General features: G+C 43.1%; 2 protein-coding genes across 14 annotated transcripts in view; one reads left to right on the top strand and one right to left on the bottom strand.

The window, feature by feature from the left end:
- REV1 (REV1 DNA directed polymerase) overlaps positions 1-2,328 on the top strand; it is a 63,349-nt gene extending 61,021 nt beyond the window's left edge. For 4 of the 9 annotated variants that reach the window (XR_012590078.1, XR_012590077.1, XR_012590079.1 and 1 more), the window contains 3 exons: positions 929-995; positions 1,521-1,894; positions 2,175-2,328. Coding sequence is in view for 5 of the 9 variants with exons in the window: in XM_074608982.1 (XP_074465083.1) it covers positions 929-995; positions 1,521-1,637 (184 nt within the window). In the remaining 4 variants the exon portion in view is untranslated. Of the gene's footprint in view, positions 1-928; positions 1,364-1,520 lie in introns of those variants that run through there. The other 5 variants (XM_074609015.1, XM_074609023.1, XM_074609033.1 and 2 more) reach the window with 2 other exon arrangements.
- Positions 2,329-3,893: 1,565 nt separating this feature from the next.
- Positions 3,894-15,360, bottom strand: part of EIF5B (eukaryotic translation initiation factor 5B) — a 39,552-nt gene continuing 28,085 nt past the window's right edge. For 4 of the 5 annotated variants that reach the window (XM_074609046.1, XM_074609075.1, XM_074609064.1 and 1 more), the window contains exons 14-24: positions 14,990-15,131; positions 14,173-14,304; positions 13,349-13,531; positions 13,060-13,221; positions 10,987-11,118; positions 9,485-9,616; positions 9,294-9,370; positions 9,008-9,172; positions 7,915-8,053; positions 6,647-6,808; positions 3,894-5,729 (exon numbers count right to left, since the gene is read on the bottom strand). In XM_074609046.1, the coding sequence (XP_074465147.1) occupies positions 5,622-5,729; positions 6,647-6,808; positions 7,915-8,053; positions 9,008-9,172; positions 9,294-9,370; positions 9,485-9,616; positions 10,987-11,118; positions 13,060-13,221; positions 13,349-13,531; positions 14,173-14,304; positions 14,990-15,131 (1,534 nt within the window). In that variant the 3' untranslated portion in view covers positions 3,894-5,621. The remainder of the gene's footprint in view (positions 5,730-6,646; positions 6,809-7,914; positions 8,054-9,007; positions 9,173-9,293; positions 9,371-9,484; positions 9,617-10,986; positions 11,119-13,059; positions 13,222-13,348; positions 13,532-14,172; positions 14,305-14,989; positions 15,132-15,360) is intronic. The other variant, XR_012590084.1, reaches the window with a different exon arrangement.

Here is a 15,360-nt window from a genome sequence, read left to right as displayed (position 1 = left end):
TCACAGAATTAATCAATACCCAAAAAACCACAGCAATGTAAAAACTTCACTATGCTTTTGTATTATGGGATGTCTTTAGACCTCAGAAAATGCAAACCGCACAGTGCAGTTAACTGTTTCATAGAAGGCTGTATAGTAAATTCTTTATAAAACTCTTCAAAAAGGATCATGTCCTGGTCCCTGTATGTGAGATTTGCACCGACGGCACTGTGTCTATCCAAAGCCTGTTAACAAACGTAGGAGAAGGAAGCAGGAGTTGGATGATTCTCACTTCTCCATATGATGCTGATGTCAGGTCTTCCAACGCTGTATGTGTAGGAACCCTCTGCTCTCCTGTAATAGTGATCTATAAGGAGATTTTGAGAGCACAAAGCTGCTTTGTTTTCCTTGGACGTTTCCTTAAATTGCTTCTAGTAGCAGCTGAATGGTAGAGGTAACTCATACCTCTGTGCGGACCCCATGATTTGGTTACATTTTTAGCAATAAACACAATATAGTGCCCCGAAAACCTGTTACTTAAATGTCTTAATCACCCTTGGCATTCATGGGAAGAAAAAAGTAGCATGTATGTCTTGCGACGAGGAAGGAAAGATCAAGATCCAGAAGCTTGCCACTTTCATTCTTCAGTATGAGGTTGGTAGAAGGTCACCACTTCAATCACAGGCTTAAAACCACTGCAGAATGCTAACATTTACAAGTCGGTGTGGCACCGTTCGAATTGGAAATTTCACTACTGAATGGCAGATGAATCTGTGGCATTAGATAAGACGTGGTGTATTTGAAGAGGTGGGGCTTTACCAAGGTTGCATCAAAATACCATTCATAGTGAACTGTTGTGATCTTGTTTTCCAGTATGAAAACCAAAACTCAGTGTAAAAAGGACTGGTTCTGTAATGGTAATTTTCTCCCTCTTCCTTTTCCCCTTCAGGTTAATGCAGTCATCTGTGGAATCAGTTTGGAATATGGCATTTGACTTCATTCTTGACAATGTTCAGGTAGTTTTACAACAAACTTACGGAAGCACATTAAAAGTTATCTGAACTTGTAGTAAAGAGCTTGATGAGAGCCTGGAGCTCTCTGCTAGCTGTGCCATAAGTGCTTGTGAGGTATTTGCAAAGTGCATGATAGTAATGCCCTGAGTTTTTATAATTTCAGATTTCTTTTTAAACAACAAAGTGTTTTGTACATTTCTTTTCAGAAAGTGCCAAATTTGTCAGTATTGCATGTAAATAATTGTGTTAAAATTCTTTTATTGTAGTATAGAATCTATTTACAAAATGTTTGTTTATAAAGTTTTATGGATTTTTACAGTGAAGTGTTTACAGTTGTTTAATAAAGAACTGTATGTATATTTTTGTACGGATTCTATTTTGTGATGCTTCAGTTTGAATTTAGCTAACCCCTTTTATTAAAGCCACAGCTTTGATTCATTTCACAAAGTTTTACACAGTGACACTGCCTCAACATGCGTAGGAGACTGCTGTGCATTCACCTGGCTGCCTTCTGTTTCTCCTCCACAGACTTTATTACAGATTTTAAGCCAAGGGAAGAATATTAGCTCGTTTTCAGTGTCATCCTTCAAAGACAGAAACCAGTGTGGCCCAGCCACTTCCCAAAGCACACACGGTGTTAGCTGAAGCGTAGTTGCTCTCTGAGCTCTGTGTATTCAGATGTATTGTCACTTCTGGAGACGAATGCTGGGGGAGGAAAACAAATGGAGACCTTCAAACAGTTCCCAAAAGAAGGACTGTGCAGGCGCTCGGGGCACGCTGGCGTGGAGCACTGTTTAAGCCCGTATCAGTCCTCTGCATTGCTCCTACTCAGGACAGAGCCACCTCCCACTCTGACAGTACCATAGTTCTCCCCAGCCTGTGACGCATTTCCTTTATGCAAGGTAACAAATTATGTTGTAGTGAGTAGCAGAAGTCTTTCAAATGTGGCTGTATACCTGAAATAAAGAGCCCTGTCTGTTTGTGTCCGTGGGAGTGGGGGGGGTACGCTTACATCTCTACAGTTTGTGTTTTGGGCAAGTTTTCTTTTTCCAGATGTGCACCAGCCTCATATAGTCATATTTGTCCCAATACATTGAAGCAAGGCTGTTTAGGTGACTGAAAGGACGAAGACCACTTCAAGAAAACTCAGGTGGTAAGAAAAATTTTTTCATTTTTCTGCAGACATGATGGAGGGGGAAGGAAATCAGAAGCACCCCACAGAACCCTGGGTGGGTTTGGAATGGAAAGCTGGAATGCAAACTGGAGCTAGCCTTGGAGCAGGATTTGCACCACCAGCTTAGCTGGCAGCATCTCCAGTAGTGCAGGACAGGAGGTGCAGCACAGCTAGAGCAATCACTTCACTGGCTGCAGCACAGGTTACAGCATGTTTTGGCTTCAGGTCGTGCCCTTGGCTTCCCTTGTAAGGCACGCTGGGAGAGGTGCCCACTTGGCAGCCTTCTACAGCAAGGCAAGGGATGAGGCAGGGGCAGTAGATGCTGTTGCCCTTGACTTCAGTAGAGCTTTTCATAATGTCTCCTGTAACATCCTCACAAAGCAGCTGATGAAGTACAGGCTAGAGCAAGCAACATGGATTGAAACCGAGCTGGGCAGGCAGGCCCCAAGCACGGTGATCAGTGGCACAGAGTCCTGTTAGAGGCCAGTCCTGAGTGGTGTAACCCCACAGTCAATACCAGGGCCCATTCTGTTCAACAGTTTTATTAATGACCTGGATGATGGGGCAGAGCACACCCTCAGGTAGGACTGGCTGATGCGGCAGAGGGCTGTGCTGCATCTGGAGACATGGGCTGGTGGGAACCTCATGCAGTTCAACAAGGAGAAGGGCAAAGCTCTGCACCCAGGGAGGAGCCACCCCAGGCCCTGAGGGCCAGCTGGCTGGAATGCAGCGCTGCTGATCAGGCTCTGGGGGTTGCTTGAGGCAGCAATACAGAGCAAGGCCAACACAGGGCCACTAAGTTGTTTAAGGGAGCAGAGCTTCTCTCATAACAAGGTGAGGCTGAGAGGGCTGAAGAGAAGGTGGCAGGGGGACAGGGAGGGATCTTACTCATCCATATAAACACCTGATGGGGGAACAAGGAAAAGAGAGGCTCCTCTGTGGTCTCAAGTGAAAGGGCACAAACTGGTACAAAACATTCCTCCTTAACACCCAGCCAGCCCACCCCAGAACAGGTTGTCCACAGGAGTTGTGGATCCTCCATCAGCAGAGATGCAGGGGACAGGGTTTGGACTTGGAGACTGCACGAGGCTCCTTCCAACCGTAACCAGGCTCAGGTTAGCTGCTTAGGGATCTGTCCGTGTAACTACAGCTAGGAGTAGGTGTATATCGACACAGCGGGAGGGAGAGGGACCTCATCTCAATCACCTTGTCTAGGTTTGCACTAGTTTCTAGTGGGGGTCTTTCAGAGCCTCTTCAGCTGCTGCTTTTGAAGTCGCCTTTTTCCCCATTTAAGAAAAGTGGCATGCTAACTGTTCACACAGAGGAATATATTTGCTGAAATTCAAGCAAGTATTTTACTAATTAGGTTGGGGTAAGCAGCTCGGTTTTGTGAATGCTGCTCAAGACATACTTGAAAGTAGCATTTTTAATTTTTATTCTGAAAAGAAAAAAGGACTCAAAGCATTACTTAACTAAGTGAGGCTATTTGTAATTATATTAATTATATTTTCATTGTCCCTTAGTGATCCCTACTTCAAGCCCGTTAACATACTATTCAATAGTTACCTGCTTCCTTAGAGCCTTTTAGCAAAGGTATTTTTAGACGTTCCACAATGGCAACCCACAAAAATAGCATCATCCTTTTCCCAGATTTTTGGGAAGGAAGAACATCCTTCCCCATTCAAGGAAATAATCAAGAATACGTCACAACCACAATGTTTGACAGCTGGGTTCTTAAACTTCTTTTATTAGTGTAGTTTTCACGATTGCATAGTTTGCAAAAGAAAATTGTAACAGTTAAATGCAGTCTGCTCACTGGGACCGTTCTACTCTAAACCAGTGACACACCCAGCCATGTGAATTTGTACCACACACCAACCATGCACTGAAAAGGTCCTTCTCAATGGCAAGTTTAAAGTCTAACAAACCAAAAAAATTCCGGTAAGTTATTAACATTCCATTGCCAAAGGAAGTTAGTTATTAAGTGTTCCTTTGTAATGGAGTCCACACAATTCCAATTTATTAAAATTCAGATTTTTCCAACAAAAAAAAATAAAATAATGTGACAGAAGAAGTCTGATCAAACTGCTTATTGCAAGTTAAATTCTTGTAAATATTTTATATGCTAAAAATCCCGACTACATGAAAGATCAGTATCAATTTTGTCTCAGCTTGTGCTTTTGAAAAGTGTTTGTTGAGCTCCTCTCAACACGAGCTGTGAGTTACCAGGCGACTACCTGATGAGGGATGTGTCACACTGTCATCCTAAGCAGGGCACCACAGGGGAAGGAAGGGTAGGAGAACGCTGGGATTACAGACTGACTCCTGCTCATCACCAACATCATCAACCAAGCGCCTTTTGAACTGGCTCAGTCCCGCGGTGTGAGATGACTCAGCAGCTCTGATGCAGCATCCAGAGTCACCCCTCGCTTGCAGACAACCACTTTGCAGGTGCTTACCAGGACTCTGAGCAGCAGCTGGAGAAGAGATGCCACCTCTAAACTCCTCCCAGCAGAGCCCATCTGGGAATTGCGACTCACTAAACACCCGGCCTGCGAGTCTGCTGCTTCGGGAACACGGAGAGAGACATGAGCCACCAAGATCACCATGTGCAGCACGAGGGGACGTGAAGCCAGAGGAAGAAACGCCTTTGCTGAAACATGCCTACATTACTTTACCAAGCCCAGAGAGGGAAACCTCCACCTGGCATTTCCACGCCTGTCACAGCCCATGAAGTGAAACTTTGTTTATTGAAGCAAACTGTAAAACAAATGGGCTACTATGTCCATCTCCTTTATTTGCGGCTCTGCGTTATAATGATTACAGGTCGACTTTCATGAACTGTACAAGCAGTAAAAGGCGGCCAACTATGCTTTACATCATTGTTTCACACAAAGCAAATACAGAAATATCCAATTGCCTAATTTTCTATTTAAAAAAATTTCTATAGGCACAAAGCAGAAGAATGTTGGAAAAGAGAGTCAAGGGAAGAGGTATGCATAAATAAAGAAGTACTTCTTACATCAAAAACGTCCCAAGAATCACAAAGTCTGCAGAAGCTTGGTTAATCAAATACTGCAGTACTGATCTCATCAGTATAAAAGTGAAAGAGCTTTAGTTCTGTAATAAAAATTCAATTTATTTTATTTTGGAGAGAGGGAGGGCAAGAGGGTGGAAGGAAGGTGTAAGAGAAGGAAGGGCAAACTTTAAAACAGCAGCCAGTATTAGGAAGGGCAGTAGGAGAGGTGAACAGGCACATTGGAACCATGGGAACATGTAAATTGACCACTGTCAAACCAGTGTAAATTTCTTGGTTTCTCATGGAAAACATTTTATCCACATATTTTCCTCCCAAACATATATCCAACACTGTCTTCAATATAGGACTTTGTTGGTAACTTTTAGAACAGGAATAGCGCGTTTATTCCTGCCTCCCCATTGCTGTAAAGAATTATCTAGATGATTTCAAACACTTTCTTCAGCTCTACTATAAGCTGCCAGTCAGACTTCTGCATTTCATCCCTGAACCAGTCCTTCAGAGCGTCGATGGACTGACGGCTGATCTGTAACACACAAGACAAACCCATCAGGAACACACACGTGTGTATTAATAATGGCAGCTTTTGGTGCGCTGGGTGCAATTTCTGAAGGAAGGGCACCAGTCTGCACAGTGGGGAAGCTCCTTCTAATCCCAGTTTTGCTACTGATCTGCTGCACAGCTCATCTCATCTGCTTCCCGTCCTTTCTCCTCACATCCCTTACCTGGTCTTCAGACACCGCAGCAGCACAGACTATCTCATGGTGAGGCAAGAGCCTGTGACCAGACAGGATCTCTCCCCTCCCCCAGGGCCCACAGCACCAGCACCACCTCCCAGTCCCTGTCACAGGCCCTGCATCTCTTCTGGAAAGCCCCTGTGGCTATTTGTCCCCCATTTGTGGGGACAAGCCCCCAGCACATGGGTAGCAGGGGGCATCTTACAACAGGGTAACTAAAGCCACTGGGGATGTGGAGAGCTGTGGCTTTGCTTCTGACAGCAGAAAACTGAGCAAGAGATCATCTCCTCCTCCAAGCCCAGTGTCCCAGAATCGGAACAACTGAAGTACTGCTATTTATTGCACAATTTCAAAACTAGGCAAACACAATCACGCCATAATGCCACGGGGGACTGCTAAGCTGCTCTGAGCACTAGCTCGCACACGCGTATGCAAATAGCTCATTTAGCATTTTACCCTCTCAGGTGCAGTAAGCTGCAAGGTATTTTTAGCTGCGATACATCATTCCTTCGGTCCTCGAGGGGCGCGACTACAAACCTCAAAACAAGGCTACGGAGAAACTCGGCTGAACAACGCTGCACACGAACCATGTCGAGCGGCTGTCAGTCTCCAACGGAAGGCTCCTAGTCTATGTTTTTCAGGCCTCATGCAACATTTCCTACCACTACATCATAAGCCCTCTCCAAAAAATGCAGGTTGCTCTTACCTTACTGACGAGGATATCTGTTGCTTCAAAATGTCGTCCATACATTTTTGGTGATTCACCAGGAATAGGTTCTATTTTAACGCATACTTCTTGGCCTTTCTTTGCAACCTCCACTGGCTTATGGTTTACTTCAATACTTGTAACTATTCCAATTTCAACAAACTGTAATAGAATGAAGCAGCTGTAATACACACCCGCACCACCTCTGTGAACGCGCTCTTCTCTGAATTCCTGTTTCTATATACAGACTTGCTGGTAATGAAGTACTGCGCTACGGGAGCGGCCACCTCAGAAAACACACTGCACTGTGAGCACATCGTACTGAAAACGGCAGCAGCATCAACCCATCCCTAGCTCATCTGGGGAGCCACAGAGCCACAGCATGGCAGGGGTTGGAAGGGACCTCTGGAGATCATCTAGTCCAACCCCCTGCCAGAGCAGGGTCACCTAGAGCAGGTTGCACAGGAACGCGTCCAGGCGGGTTTTGAATGTCTCCAGAGACGGAGACTCCACCACCTCTCTGGGCAGCCTGTGCCAGTGCTCTGCCACCCTCAGGGTAAAGAAGTTCCTCCTCATGTTTAGGTGGAACTTCCTATGCTCAAGTTTGTGCCCATTACCTCTTGCCCTGTCCCCGGGCACCACTGAAAAGAGCCTGGCCCCATCCTCCTGACACCCACCCTTTGAGTATTTATAAGTGTTGATAAGGTCCCCCCTCAGTCGTCTTTTTTCCAGACTGAAGAGACCCAAATCCCACAGCCTTTCTTCATAAGAGAGGTGTTCCAGTCCCCACATCACCTTGGTAGCCCTTTGCTGTACCCTCTCCAGCAGTTCCCCGTCCTTCTTGAACCGGGGAGCCCAGAACTGGACACAATACTCCAGGTGTGGCCTCACCAGGGCAGAGTAGAGGGGGAGGATGACCTCCCTCGACCTGCTTGCCAATTTGTTACCCTTTAAAATGTCAGGACTTGACTTCCCCCCTTATCAGCTACCAGGAGTGACAATTTTGCTCATTACTTCATATCACAATACAGAAATTGCAGGGCCCTGGGGCAGTCCGGAGGCTGTGCCCCATGGCAGGACTCAGCCCTGCTCCAGCGCAGAACAGGAAGATGGCTGATTACCAGGAAAGACACTCGATCTACAAGTCTGAATCCCATCTCCTACCAAAACTCAGTACACCAGGGAAAGGCATGCAAGCGTTTCCTGCTGCATCACCCCAGGAAGTAGCAGGTAGGTCAAACGCCCCCTGGGAAGAGGCGCTTACTTACGTTTTTGCTAGGTACACACATGGGCGTCCCCTGCTTCACCTGGCCAGCCTCCACCACTACACCCATCACTATTGGGTCACGAGAGTTGAAAATGAACTGAGGGAGTATTTTCATCTTGCAAGGAAATACTGCTATATGCCTGGAAGATGACAAAGAAAAGGCATTTTGAAATAGGTGTACACAACATTAACAGTTCTGCCTTCTCCCGCACTTCTTGGGCATTTATTCCAGGAGCGTCACGTGGGGAGAAATCGAGCAGGAAAAATCCTCTTTTCCCAGTCTCGCTAGTTCTAGTCAGTACTTGATTGCCAAGAAGTACAGGGAACAATAATCAGGCATGGCTGGCATGGATTTTATTTTGACTGGCTTGGCCAATCAACTAAGACCAAGACCAAAGGAATAATAATTTCACAGTATAATTATAGTCTCAGAAGAGCACAGGAATAGAAATATTATTGTCTCAACCCATCACAGGGACTTAAAAAATACAAGGCTTTTGTTGTAGAGTGAACAAATATGTTCAAACGCTGAGGCATACAGGCTCAAATTGGGATCAATATGAAATAAAATACATTTTCATTTATTTTGTCTGTCCTTACTTCATTGAGGATCAGCCAATGACACAGATTCCAAAAATTAATTTTGCGTCCCTATAAGTTCTTAAATGATTGCATATTCATGTTACTGCTGGCAGAATTAAGCCCTATACACTGGAATTGCATAAATATGAAGCAACAGAATCCAAATCGTTTCAGTTTTGTTTTCTTCACTCTGCAAGACTAACTCCATCTGTCACAAACTAGGAACAGAAGCCAAGTGCACAAAGCAAACCATGGTGAGAACGCTCCATATGACACGATAGCTTTAGCTAAATCTTACAACTGCTCTCACCGTAGTGAGCCTAATCCCACATGTAAACAATTACACTGGAGTTATTGTCCTATCCTCTTTCTCCTTTCCTTCCTTCCTTCCCATCAGAACTACACACTAAATAATAATATGGAAGCAAGAAGTTAAACGCAATTTCATTTATAATAAGGCAATTAAGACTTGTTATTTGGGAAGCATCCAGAATGGGATCGCTCTTACTTACTTGAATTCCTCTTGTTTCTGCTTTTTGTAGTCTTGTCTATACTTTGTGAAGGCATCAAATAAGTGATAAATTATTTCAGCACTAAAAATTCGAACTCCTAAACTATCGGCCATTTCCTGTGCATCACGTTCAATCCTCACATCAAACGCTAGAATGACTGCGTATCTGTAAGTAAAAATAAGTCAAACAGTTTACGAGATGGCCCACAGAACCCGAGCTAAGGAGGGGGCCTCCCTGAAACACCCCTGCGTGTTTATCAGTGTCGTTAAGCAAAGAAGTTACTTACTGTGGGTCATGCTCCAACATCACTGACGCCTTCATAACGTCTTTTTTATGGACAGGACCTATATTAATTCCTGAATACTGTTGAAGAGGAAAGCCACACAAATCAGTCACTAATCTTTCTGAGTTGAAAGGAAACAGTTACCAACTAAACTGTAGAAACACCAGCATCAGATACAGCACAGAAGTACTTACTGGCACTTCTGATGTTTTAAGAAATTCAAGTAATGCTTCTAAAGAGCCTAACGTAGAAGCCTGGACATAAACACCTTTCTCTTCTAATTTGATTGCATTCAGTGTTTGCTTCAGTTCGTGTATTAGTTCATCCTTTATCAAAAATAAAAAGGAGAGAGAAAAAAAAGCAAGTTTTAGTTCTATTGCTATTTATGGCTCAAGGTACCAAGTATTTCTGTTCATGAGCTGCTGACAGGATGTGACGGCCACACTGGTAGGTACCAACTCACAGGCTTGCAGCACAGGTCATGCCCTGCCCCAGGAGACACTGCTGCTTGCGTCTGGCATTGGCAGAGTCTGAACTGAACCAGACTCAAGGATTTTGCAAGAAGGCGATCATGTAACAGAAAGCAGATGCCCATCTTGGGAATTAGTAACATTTCTCTACAGACTACACATTGCTCTCGCCAGCGCTCCAAGTTTCCACTGGTGAGACTGAGCGAACACACACACCCCACGGCATGTGGCAACAGCTTTGGTTGCCTAACTGAGGATCAGCAACAAAAAGCAGACACCCCTAAAAGGTGGTGGATCCTTAAAAACTGGAAAGGGCTCTGAACACTCTTTAGGTCTAGGTACAAAACACAGGATACAACACCAGCAAGGCCATCTTGCTTCTTGCAGAGAATTTAAAAAAAAAAAAAAAAAAAAAAAAAAACACACACCAAGACCACTTTTTGAGAGCCCATGCCTTTTAAACCCAAACACTCAGTCTTTGCCTCTGCCAGATGAATGGGTGCTGCCATTTACTTTAAGCCATCACATATCTACTACTCGTACGCTTTACATAAATACTCATGTGTACCCAGAAACAAGGTCGGTATTTGGAGGACCTAAAAGATTTACCTCCCTTTAGAGGCAAAGAGAAGTAGACAGAAGGGTAAGTAAAATTATGGTTACAAGTAAACTATCAACATATGAGTTTCCTTTTTAAACTAACTTCCTGACTTTGGAGAACAGGAGCATCTCGTCTCAATTTTGGTTTGAAGATAGCCGTGTTCTTTCCTCTGCCATTTTTGAAGTCTAAGTCACAACAGAAATTTACTACAGAGGCCTCAGATCAGCTTTGCAATTAAGACAGTTTGAAGAACTCCACTAGTAGATATTTGCCTAATATAATTTAATTGAAATATATGCATCAATTACTACAAGTACCAAATCACTAATTAACATATAGTCAAGCTACGCTATGATACTTGTTTTCAAGCCTTATTCTACCAGCGGGCACACCCCAGCAAAATATCAGGGAAAAGCTAAGGGTCAAGATACTAAAAACATCACCACACTAACACTTCATCGCATGGACACGCGGCTACAGCACGTTACTGTAACAGTTTTTAGAACACAACCAAAAAAAGCAAGTTACTTGCATACTGAGCTCTCAACATTTGAATGAGCTTCATCACCAGAGAACTCTGTTACCCTCTGTTTATGTGTCTTATTTCAAACATTAGCCATCTCACCTTGAGGACTGGGACTTCATCCTCCTTATAAGCTACAAGCAGCGGCAAACCAGCCAATGTTTTTTCCAAATCCTTCCCGAGAATCTTCACACCTTGAGCAGCAACGACCTCTTTGTGCTTTTCATACTGGTTCTGAAAAGGAGAACACACAGCAGCAGAGAGTTCATGGAGATGCTACGCAGCAACATGAAGCAGCGCTGAGCAGCTAAAGAACTCGCCACCAGCCAGCACAGCAGAGAGCACGACAGCGAAGTCCAGCAGCTCCCATCTTTCATCGGTGATTTTCTCTACTTTGCATTTGTACGTTTCAGTCTGCTCCTCCCCCTTCAGATACCCACCCCCACCGAGGGGGCAGGGCAGGGGGAATCATCTAAAAACAGAGGAGGCCAAAAAGGAACGCATTCTAAAAGAGAGCAAGCAGCATTAGGCAGCTGCTCACTAAAAAAAAAAACCAAAAAAAACCCACAAATTCAGGCCCATAGGGAAGTAAGGGGAAGATGCCAACAGCTCAACTAAAGCACTAAAGCTTGGCTGATACATCCCAAGGCTCTGTGCAGGGAAGAACTGTCTCGTTCTCCCACTGGAGACCTCCCATCCAGCCTTCTCATGTACACAGTTCCATGCTTGATTTCCCAGGTGCTCCTCCCCACCCAGGGGAACCTCAAAGATCTCTCCCCACCCAAGGCATCACAGAAGCAGTTATTTCTGAAGACCTTTAAATCAACGTTGGAGGGATTTTCTGGTTTGTTTCCTCATTTCTTTTGTTTAGGAGATGTCCCAGCCTTTTCTTGAAGCTGGAAGGCAGCTTCGTTCCTCAGTAAGCACTTCGTTCCTGCAGGCCTCTCTTCTTTAGCCCTCCACCCCAAAATCTGGGTGTTATTTCAAGGCTGACAATTCCCCATGGACAGGCTGAATCAAAATGTATCCTCGTTGCCTGCTTCATAAAAACCAAACAGCTCCCCTAGATCCACTTCGCCAGCTAAAGGTTCCCAAATCCTGTGTCCATCATGGTGCTGGTACCCTATACCCCATCTCCCACCAAAGTGCAAACACTCATCTGAAGATCTCCTTGAGAGGAACCTGTGATCTGTTACGTTGCTATTCAGTCCCACAAAAAAAACCCTTCAGTCTCATAAGAGTTTCACACGCCGGTTTATCTGCTGCTTTAAATAAAGGGAAGCAAATAGACGGAAATGCTTTCACTTCATTCCTCACGGTACCAGGATATATTCAACCCTGATTAGGACCCTGACACTAGTTTTCCACCTCTAAACCAAACATGTAAAGCTTGTCCTATTACATTCACCTAGTATGGTTTTCTTTGCCTTAAGCAAAACTGTGCAGAAACTTACTCCTTCCCCTTTTAACAGGAAAATCAGAGCAGGTCTTTTCATCACCTTTGAAATGTACGTTTTAATATTAATGTATGTATTAACGTATTTATAAGCCTTTTGTTTCTGTGGCTCTCCTCCTCCTTTCATAGAAAGCAATACAGGCAGGACCTCAAATTCAGTGTCTCTCCTTACTCTATCGAGACTAGGGCAGCAAAACCTCCAACGACGCTTGAAAATGACAAAAGGCTGCAAATTCTACGGACGTCTTGGTCATCACCACTTACCAACTACTATTAGAAACTCACTAGTTCACTTTTCTCATATCTAAGTGTATCTGATTTTTGTTATTAAAAAAACACTTTTACTAATAGTATACGCTTTAACTCAGGAGTCACTGTACTAGTACACTCCAATTTCCATTTAAGATGGGTATCTCCCTCTCACACATAGCCACGTGCTTGAATCCCTTATTAAAGCGTACACACCTTAATCCTCACTGCAAGGCAACTCCTTCATCCTTTTTTTTTTTTGCCACAGTTAGAACAGACACACCAATAGGTATAGACAAGTATGTTCACAAAAACACTAGATGTGCACCATCTTATCCTTTAAGTCATCCTCAGATACTGCTAATATAACTGCATTCCACTACGTTCTCTTTTTTTTTTTTTAAACTTGATTGTTTTTTTTCTGGTTCTCAATCTTCTCTAAGTGTCAATACACGAACCAGTTTCCATACCTTAACTCGTAGCTCCTTCATAGGAGGAGGCAGCAGAAGACCTCTAATCTGAGTTACTATAGGACCTTCTACCCCAGGAACAATGATCGTGTCTCCTTCTCTCAGGCGTCCATTGATCAGAATAACATCTATGGTAGTGCCCATGCCTGGCAGTGCTTTAACCTGAATGAACAGGAAAAGAAAGTTACTCCCTATTTAAGTACTTTAAACACACCTTTTTTATCAGGAAGAAGGGGGCAGGGAAGGGAGAAATTTCTAGGTGAATTTAAAAGAACAGCTGCTGAATTACCTCCATGACTTGAGCTCTCAGCTCCTGACACTCAGCCAGTCTCTTGGTCAGCATAGTTTGCGTTAGCTCAACGAGAAGAGCTATCAGACTTCCCATGCCATCCCCTGTGTGAGCAGAGGTAGGTACAAGAGAAACAAAAGTGCGGGGATCCTTATTCTCATAAAACAAGGCAGCGTTCAAGCCCTGGAATCAGGATTAATAGTTATACAGGGGAAAAAAAAAATATATATATACACGCATCAGTATTAACAATAACATTCAACCCCAGTCAATTACTATTGCATTTTTTAATTCCTGGTTGTAAAAAAGAAAAAAATGCTGTTACTGACAGTATGCTATGGAACACGAAGCCTCAACCCACTCTTGGAAGCAGTACGGGATAACTCTACAATGCTAATTGCCACATCTAGCTTCTAGACAGCATTCTATGTCGCCAACAGAAGTTCCCAGAACCGATGTGATTCATGCCCTGCCAGCAGCCAAGGGAACAAGAGACAGATGGGATTCTCTCAGGCGATTCCCAAAAACAGAAAGAATAGGGATTAAAAAACTTAATCTTCTATTCACGACTCCATTGACCACACACAGCAATTAGCTGCTACTTTTCTCCAAACTAGCACTCTAAGGATAGAGGAGTTAAAAGAGATTAATTTAACAACAACAAAGTTCGGTTTATGAGGGGTAAACACCGATGGGTCAGAAGAGACAGTTCTCTTGATATTTCAAGTTGTTTTGTGGAAAGAAAAAAAAACAAACAAAACCACCCACCCACCATCTTTACTATCACTTTTGTTAACCAAAGAACCGTGAATATACCAACCTACCTGTTTCGCAAATTCCACTATGATAGCTTTTGCACGTTCTTCAAATTCATCTTTTGTATTCTTTTTCTGCTTCTTTAAAGTGACGGCTACGTCTGTATCTGGACTTTTTTTCCAGTCGTATAACCTATCGATCTTGAAAACACAGTAATATGTCATCTTACGCAGCTTACTAAAGAGCATCTTTATGCTTATGCCACATCATCCAAGAGAAATACTTTACCAGCCAATGTAGCTAGCCACCTATTTGCTCCAGTATCAAATTAAATCTTTTTATTTGCTTTAGCTGCTATATTTATCTCTGTTTATGTATTTACCCAATGTTGGCCAGTATTTCATGATAGCAATATTACTTCAGATTTTAAAAATTCAAGCTATAATAATCTAGGTTCGTATGGGAGAAGTTTATATACATTAATTACATCAAGTAAGACTTTTCAACATGAAGCTTGTCTTTTATCAGAAAATGCACACAAATCCATATAAGTAGGTGCCAGAAAAAAAAACAAAAAACGAACAAAACCACACATACAACCCAAGTGCAACTTCCAGAAGCATGAACCATATCCAGAAGCTACATTAAGGTTAAGAAACTTATTAGTAAGGTCTCTGAGAAGAACTGACAGATTGTTCTGCAAAACTCCTGTAAAGCTGTTGGGATATCAAGGACACGAAAAAATGCAACAGAGGGGATGTAAGAACCCCCGCTTCAGACTTTACACAAACAATTCAAGTTCATGGAAGAAACCAGAAAATTGTCAGATGCCAAATACGCTATCAGAGTAGAAAACCACACTATGAGAGTGAAAAGCTATCTTACCTTGTTGAGAGCTACTATAAAAGGGCATTTCTTAGATTTCAACAGATTTATTGATTCAATTGTCTGTGGCTCCAAACCATGCATGATGTCAACTACGAGTATAGCAATATCACAAAGTGAGCTTCCTCTATTTCTTAGATTGCTGTGGCATTAAAAGAGAAAAAAATAAGTAAAAATCGCTCATGTAGCAACAGAACGTTAATGAAAACACCAAATACAATGTCATACAACATTTTGACCAACAAAAAGCTAAAGCTTATCAAGTAATTATTTTTCCCTCAAAAATGTAAGCTATATCAAAAAAAATATTCAAATCGCACTGTGTCAATTCCATTTAACAGAATACATTAGAGTATATGTAAGCAAAAATA

This window comes from Larus michahellis, chromosome 1, assembly GCF_964199755.1.
Source record: "Larus michahellis chromosome 1, bLarMic1.1, whole genome shotgun sequence".
NCBI lineage: Eukaryota > Metazoa > Chordata > Aves > Charadriiformes > Laridae > Larus > Larus michahellis.
Note: the sequence above shows the minus strand (reverse complement) of the source record. Positions and strands in the feature narration are given on the sequence as shown.